The 7,694-nt window shown below is 33.8% G+C and overlaps 1 protein-coding gene across 1 annotated transcript; it reads right to left on the bottom strand.

Moving 5' to 3' along the window:
* Positions 1-1,326: 1,326 nt before the first annotated feature.
* Positions 1,327-6,065, bottom strand: RPT3 (regulatory particle triple-A ATPase 3). Its single transcript, XM_028076509.2, has 6 exons — positions 5,484-6,065; positions 3,203-3,433; positions 2,747-2,905; positions 2,401-2,553; positions 2,157-2,240; positions 1,327-1,613 (listed from the first exon to the last, which is right to left on the bottom strand). Exons 1-6 carry the CDS (start codon positions 5,982-5,984, stop codon positions 1,479-1,481), a joined length of 1,263 nt encoding a protein of 420 aa, XP_027932310.1. The 5' UTR covers positions 5,985-6,065; the 3' UTR covers positions 1,327-1,478.
* Between the last annotated feature and the right edge of the window lie 1,629 nt (positions 6,066-7,694).

Consider the following 7,694-nt stretch of genomic DNA (forward strand, 5'->3'; position numbering starts at 1 on the left):
TTATGTTTTGCCCATGTATCACAAAGCAACTCCAGCTTCTCGAAGGGATAAATTAAATCATTTCAATAAAAAAGAAATAGTTAGAAGAAGACTGTATTGTATTTTATTGACCACACCTTATCTTGGGGTTATAGTAATGACTGTAGAGGGTATATTTGTGAGATTTTATAGTAATCCCTTGATCTGCAAGCAAATGTTTCAGAAACTGATCCCATCCATTAACTGTCTGAAGCTGTATTCAACTAGTAAGTAAACAAATGTGGAATAAAAAGGTAGATGCAATGCAACAATAAGGACTGAGGATTATGAAGTGAAAAGATTCCAAAACTAGCAAGTAAAAGGTTGATAATAATTTGAATGGAGGAGAAACTAATAAAATTGGGAAAGGAATGGTCCCTATATATTTGAATCTGCACTGCTTCCACCAGCCTAGTTAGATCGGAAATTTTAAAGAGTTGAGTCCACTGGCACTGTTCCTCCAAATACATTAAATGCTTCTTTCATGGTCCCTTTGTATGTATATATATTCATCACTTGTTGCTTAATATTAAGTCTCTTCTTTGTTGCTTTCCCTGTTGTTGGGGACCAAACTCTTGAAATGCACCACCAATTTTCGACCACAACACCCCAATAAAAGCCGAAGTTGATACATCTCAACTGTTATCTATTGATGTTTGTGCCCAATTAATTTGGTCCAAGAGAGTTCACGTGACCCAGCTCACTTCCCACTCTACCCTACTATACTCTTAAAAATTTTCAGTCAGTTGTGATATATAAATTTTGTAATCTTGTGTAGTGAAAAGATGACAATAACTTCTTTTCAAGTGTTTGGAGATTCAAATTTTACAAGTCCTTTTTGTTTTTTACCAGTAGTACCAATTCCTGCTTGACAAATGGCTGCTGCGGGCACAAACAAGTGAAACTATACCATGGTGATTACGAGTGAAACTTTGTATGCTAATCCAGTGAAGTGAAGAAAATTCTGAAGACCATTTTAAATTCTATCTGAGCAAGAAATTAATTGAGTACAGACTGATTATTATCTTTATATGATTGCATCACAAAAATCAATGCATCCCATATCTTGATTTCACATCCAATGTTAGATTATTTTGAATAATTGATAAATGTTTTGGTAAGTATTAGTATAGATTCAGACGTGCTACTCGAGAATATATTTTGAGAGTTTTCAATCAGAACCATTTACTATGGCCAATCATTCAAAGCATCAAGGAAAAGTGAGCTCACTGCTTCATCAGGTTGCTTGATAATCAGAGACATGCAGTACGTAATGAATATTAGGCAGGCACAAATTAATACATTAGGTAAAATAAATCATCTAAATTTCATAATAAAATAAAAGGTCGACAAGAAACAGAAACAATGCGACATTTCTCACGAATATGACTCATGATTCCTCTAGAAATGTACCCTGTATATGAAATTTTCGAGCACACACCAATCTAAAAGCTACATCATCACTTGTAAAATTCGAAGTCCGTATCAGGCTTCTTCACATTTGTCCTATAACCCTTCTCGAAGTCCTTTGGCAATATGACATATCTATTCTTACGAACAGCATGCATTCCAGCTTCTTGACAAATAGCTGCTATCTGCAGGCACCAACAATCATTAAATAATAAGTTTGTAAACTCTAATCAAAACATGGAATTTTATTCCCATGTCAAATTGCTTTTAAGCTTGAAGAACAGGTCCTCCGAAACGTTATCTTTCTCACAGTAATAACAATTGTTCTCTCAGTTCTCCTTTCTTATACATTTTATTTTGAAAATTGATGACTAGTTAGTACCTTCAACCCTGTTCCACAATTTACCCATAGAATAATGTCATTGTGATAGTCAACTAATGTAAATAAACATTAAATAAAGAGCCGTGATATGATATTTTAATAATAAACATAAGTTTTCAGTTAGATGGAACCAGTTAAAGGAAGTTAGTTATTTGGCAAAAGAAGCCGCCAACAAAAACTTTTATGTTTCTCAACATTTGCTTCAAGCCTTCCAAATCAAGATGATGAACGTTAACAAACAATAAACTTTAAAAACTCAATAGTCAGAGAAATGATCATAAAACTAATAACAAGCATTCCGACATAAATATTGGCACAAAAATTATAGGACAGGATATAAACAAACCTCAGCTGCACTGATTTTGTCAGGACGGGAAACATAATCCTCCAGGTCTACCTCATCACTCAAGTTCATCTTGGCTGTGCAAACCTGACCAAACCATCAAATAATAGAGTTAGCAAATGGCTGAAAATAAACAAATTAACATGTTCAAAATACTGCAAGACAAAATGAATTTTCTACTTAATAATATAAAACGTCCAATAAGCACGAATGTCATCACAGTAATAAAACAACCAAAAAGGCTTGCCTGAAATACAAGCCTCTTCTGCCGTCGATCAGGCAAAGGAAACTCAATTTTACGGTCGAGCCTTCCAGGACGCAAAAGAGCAGGGTCCAAAGTGTCTGCTCTGTTAGTTGCCATTATGACTTTAACATTAACTGTTTGATCAAAACCATCCATCTGAAGAAAAAACAGGGGTAAGTAAACCGAAACTTCAGTGAATATCTGAACTCAGAGAGAATGTAATCAAGCCAAATAGAAACAGGTCAAGAGATAAACAAAAACTATTCACCACAGGTCCAGAGATTCTACTAACTACCAATAGTACACAACATACTCGCAGCACCTTATAGAAATATTATTTCATAGATACCTGATTCAAAAGTTCCATAAGGATACGTTGTACTTCTCTGTCAGCTCCAGTTTGGGCATCAAATCTGGCAGTGGCTATTGCATCAACTTCATCAATAAATATAATTGCAGGAGCATTCTCTTTTGCAAGACGAAATACATCACGAACCATTCTTGGACCCTGAAATATAAATATAAAGGAAGATTCAAAGAAATTACAGCAAGCCGTTGATTAAAACATATAAAACCCATGAACTTCAAACTCAGGAAATTTGAGGAGCAACAATAATTAAAAACATTTCCTGAATCAAAACACCAATGAGATCCCAATGAAACATATAATCCCCAAATTTGAAGCATAACTGAATTGCATGTGTAGTTACAAATTGGAAAACCAAATTTTCCAAAAGAAACTAAGGTAGGAAAGCTACAACAATGTTAACATAACATCCAAATGCAGATGACTTCAAAAACATACCTCACCAAGATACTTCTGCACAAATTCAGATCCCACAACCCTGATGAAGGCGGCAGTGGTGTGATTAGCAACAGCCTTGGCAAGCATTGTTTTGCCAGTGCCAGGAGGTCCATACAGTAAAACACCACGAGGTGGGTCAATACCAATTTGCTTGTATAGTTCATGATGAGTAAGGGGTAGCTCCACAGCCTCACGGATTTCCTGTTTCTGGATATCACATCCTCCAATGTCCTAAAAACAGAATGATGGCACAATTTTCAGGGTCAATATAACCATATTGGAACGTCCAAGATTAAAATACAGCACATAATTTAATAAACGTCTAATCATTCATATGCTTAACATATAACATCAGATTTCTAGAATCAAAGCTCCATAGTTAAGAAAAACCACCAAGTGTGTTTATGGGTTATTAATTAAGTCTTGAAGTTAGGAAAAAAAAATAATCTTTAATTGCAATGACTAAACCGAGACACTTCAATTCCTCTAAAAGGCTTCCAGTTAAAACATTATTCAACATTCTCGAAGAGGCCAAGTTGCTTTCTACATGTATACCATAAGACACAGAAACCAAAGGAAAGTCCATCACCTTGTTATCATATGTCTAAGATTTATACCATAAGACACAGAAGCTATGAAGCCCAGACACCAGCACTGCAACACTTAATCTCCATATTATTAACCATTTAAATTGATTTATATATTCAAAATCATTTATAAAAAAGTTAATCAAATATAACAATATAAACATATTGTTGCCTGATACAAAAATGGATATAATCCATCTATCTAAAATCCAAAAAGAGAAAAGAGAAACTATTTCATTTAGGACAATTCAACCTTTCATCTTGATCGTTGAAAAAGACACCTCCAGCTAAGGTTCATCCAAAGACAAAGTAACAATTTTAAAAATTCCACAATGAATGAATTCATCAAACGAGAATAAAAAAAAAGGTTCCTAGTAAAAGTAATACGTACATAGTCCAGTCTAGATACCTGATTATATAGGATCTCCTCCTTATTTCTATAATTACAAGAAAAACTTACAAAATTGCAAAAAATCATTGTGTATGGCCAATATAATGCTATGACAGAGTTGTTCTGGAGTCGCAAAAAGCATTTTCTAAATTTGACACTTTAACAAAGTGTCTCTGGCGTGTCCACGTTGAACACAGGGCCACCCTTTTGAAGAGCTGTGTTGTGTCCGTGCTTCATAGACAATAGTAATAGTAGTAACTAAAACCTATATGCTTCAGCCATTCCATTTTAAATCATATTAAATCCGCGCTTCATATTTAAGAACATTCTTCTAATCTTAAATTGCAATGACTAAAGACTTTCAATTTTCAAGTGTTAAAGGCTTCTATTTAAAACATTGTTCAACACCCTTGAAGAAGCTAAGTAGCTTTTTAGATGTTTAATAATACAGCAACGCTCACTCTCAGAAACAATCAACATCCTTTATGGGGCCAAGTAGCTTTCTAGATGTTTAATAGTAGAGCAACACTACATACCAGAACACCACGAACAAATTTCACTCCATACAGAAATTAACCTCCCCAAAAAACATAAAAACCATAGCACAAACCTAACTACCGTTCTCTTCAGCAAATCATGACCATGCAACACAAAAATTATCTTCATGTTTTTAAAACTACAATTTTGTTCAAAACATCAAGGTACTGAGGGTGTCTGCTGCTGCAACTGTTACCTTATCGGCCACATTTGTCCACAATTTCCCACAATATCTATAAACTATCAAAACTACCCGCGCTTTGCCACTATAGAAACTAATCACATTATCAAGAAACTATCGAAACTAACCCCAATTTCCCACCAATGAAAAACAAACCGCAATACCAAGTCCCATAATTTCAAGAAACTATCGAGATAGTCTGCAATTTCCCACTATCAAGAAAGTGATCACAATATCAAGAAAGTGATCACAGTATCAAGAAACCCCATATTTCAACCACATATACAAAACCCAAGTTTTCATTTAGCTGTAAGAAAGTTCAACCAATCCCCAACTTAAAAACCAATTTAAATATTTCCAATCAACCCAAACATCAGACGCAACAAACCCTAATCAAGAGGCAACCGAAAAAAACCACAAGAACCCAATTCAGCATTAAGAGCGACGTAGCATCGACAAACCCTAACCAAACCGCTACGGATAATCAAAACAAAAAGAAACCACTCCAGCAATAGCCAAAAACCCTAGGTATCATCATTCACCTAAACTCAGCAAGTCAAAAGGACAAAAAGTAAGGAAACTGACATTATAAGTGACGTCGGGCTTCTCGGACTGACTGAGGAGCGAAATACTGGAATCAGCCTCCGGCGGGAGGACGTCGACGAGCGCGTTGGAGTGGCGGTGGAGCGCAACGGAGGCAGAGGGTTTGAGCAGCTCGCGGTTGATCGTACTGAGGATCCGTACATAGTAGTTGGATCCGGTGGTTGATCCGACGATGCCGTTGTTCTGGTCCACCATCTCCATGAACTGGCCAATCACTAGCGGCACCGACTGGATCCGCTTCACCTCCTCCTGCGCCCGCAGCAACTCTCGCTTCAGATTCTTCTGCTCGTCTTTTACGTACTCCTCCTGAATATCGATAAACTCGAGCTGGCGCTGGAGAGACTTGAGGCGGCTGTAGAGATCGTCCTCGTCTGTTTCGCCGCCGCCAAAGCCGCCCTGGAGGTAGTCGGATTTTGTCGCCGGGAACGATGGCGGTGGCTCTGACGTGGGCTTCGGGTCCAATACCATCGCGGAGGAACCCATTGATGAGAATTTGGGGAATAGGGTTTGTAGTGGGAAATGGGAACCGAATCGAATGGAAGAGAACGAAATGAAGTAAAATGAGTTCTACTTGGTGGTGTTTTTCCTTTTTGGGTTTTAATAAAAAAACAAATGTGTAATGACCAAAATGGCCTCCTTGGCGTGTCACCGAAGAAAAGAAACTCTTGTATTGGACTTGGGCCTTGACTCTGAAGTCCACTTTACTCAACCCACGAATAAAAGTGTTGGACTAAAGAAAAGAAACACACTGAATAGTTCGTTTGATTAATATGTTTTCATCCTTTTGATAACAAGTTATAAACATTTTACAAGTAAATAAGCTAAAAACACCCTTCATTAAATAATTAATTACAAAAATATATACACTAATTAATCCCAAAAAGCCATCACGATATGAAAAAATATCTTAGAAATATACTCTTATACTCTCCGGTAGTTTAAAGTTTTTTACACCAAAATCAAAGAAAACAATATTTTATTTTCAACGTAATCATTTTAAATAAGCTATATATTATTTAAAAAATATTTAATATTTAGAAAATTTTCAATGTATAGGATATAATTAAATAAAATGTTGTATATTCTTTAAATAACAAAACAGATAAAAATAAACAAATTTATCAAAAAAACAAGAGAAACATAGAACAGATGAATCATTATTAAAATTGTGCCGTTTTTTTTTTTAATTTTCTCACTCTACTAATTAGACATTATTAATATTTAGGTTTAACGAAGGTTTCCATTTTCGTTAAAAAATTTCAACCGGTCTTCAACTACTTTTAAGTTGTCTCAATTGAGTCTTATTTTTAGAAAAAAAAAAATCGATTTGGTCTTTTTCGTTAGAACATGATTGACGTCACTAATTGTGTGTCACTTGTCGACTTGTGTTTTTTTTTTTAGTTTTTTTTTAATTTTTCTTTTTTTCTTAAAAAAATAATTGACACATGTTAAATTAAGGTTGTAGGTCATTCCAACCTTCACATCTCAAAAATCATGAATTTTAATTTTTCACAAAACTCTCCACCAAGCCATCTAGCTAAGCCGTGTCACATCGACTAACTTGGCCATGTGCAAAACACACCGAACTCAAAACTTTCGTGTATTTATTACTTTGTTTTGATTTAGTCATAATTTTTTTTTAAACTCGAGTAATCTCGTCCTTTTCAATTGAGATCAGATCAAATTTAATTTTTATATAAATATTATAATTATATTTTTATTATAATAGATATTTTTAACTAAATTAAGTTTATATAAATTTAAATTTTGCATTTGAACTTTATTTAAAATTTTGTTTTAATAATTTCTATACAACTTTATAAATGCAAATGTAAAATTTGTCAACAATTTTATAACAATTAATAACAATTTGAATTTTGTAACTTATATAAAACTATTTAAAAAATTTACATTTGAATTTATAAAGTTGTTTATAAATTATTAAAACAATTTTTTAAAATAAAATTCAATGCAAAATTTAAATTAATTAAACTTAATTTGGTTAAAAAAATATATTACAATAAAAATATCATTATAATATTTATTTAAAATTTAAATTTGGTCTCAAAAAAGGATGAAATTATTCCAGTTTAAAAAGAGATTAAGATTAAATTGATATAAAATATAAATAAAGAGACTAAATCAAGATTTTTTACGTAAAGAATGGACATGTAAAGTGAAGTGTTTGGCTTG

This window comes from Vigna unguiculata, chromosome 6 (assembly GCF_037176805.1).
Source record: "Vigna unguiculata cultivar grain cowpea cultivar isolate G323 ecotype 2 chromosome 6, ASM3717680v1, whole genome shotgun sequence".
Taxonomy (NCBI): Eukaryota; Viridiplantae; Streptophyta; class Magnoliopsida; order Fabales; family Fabaceae; genus Vigna; species Vigna unguiculata.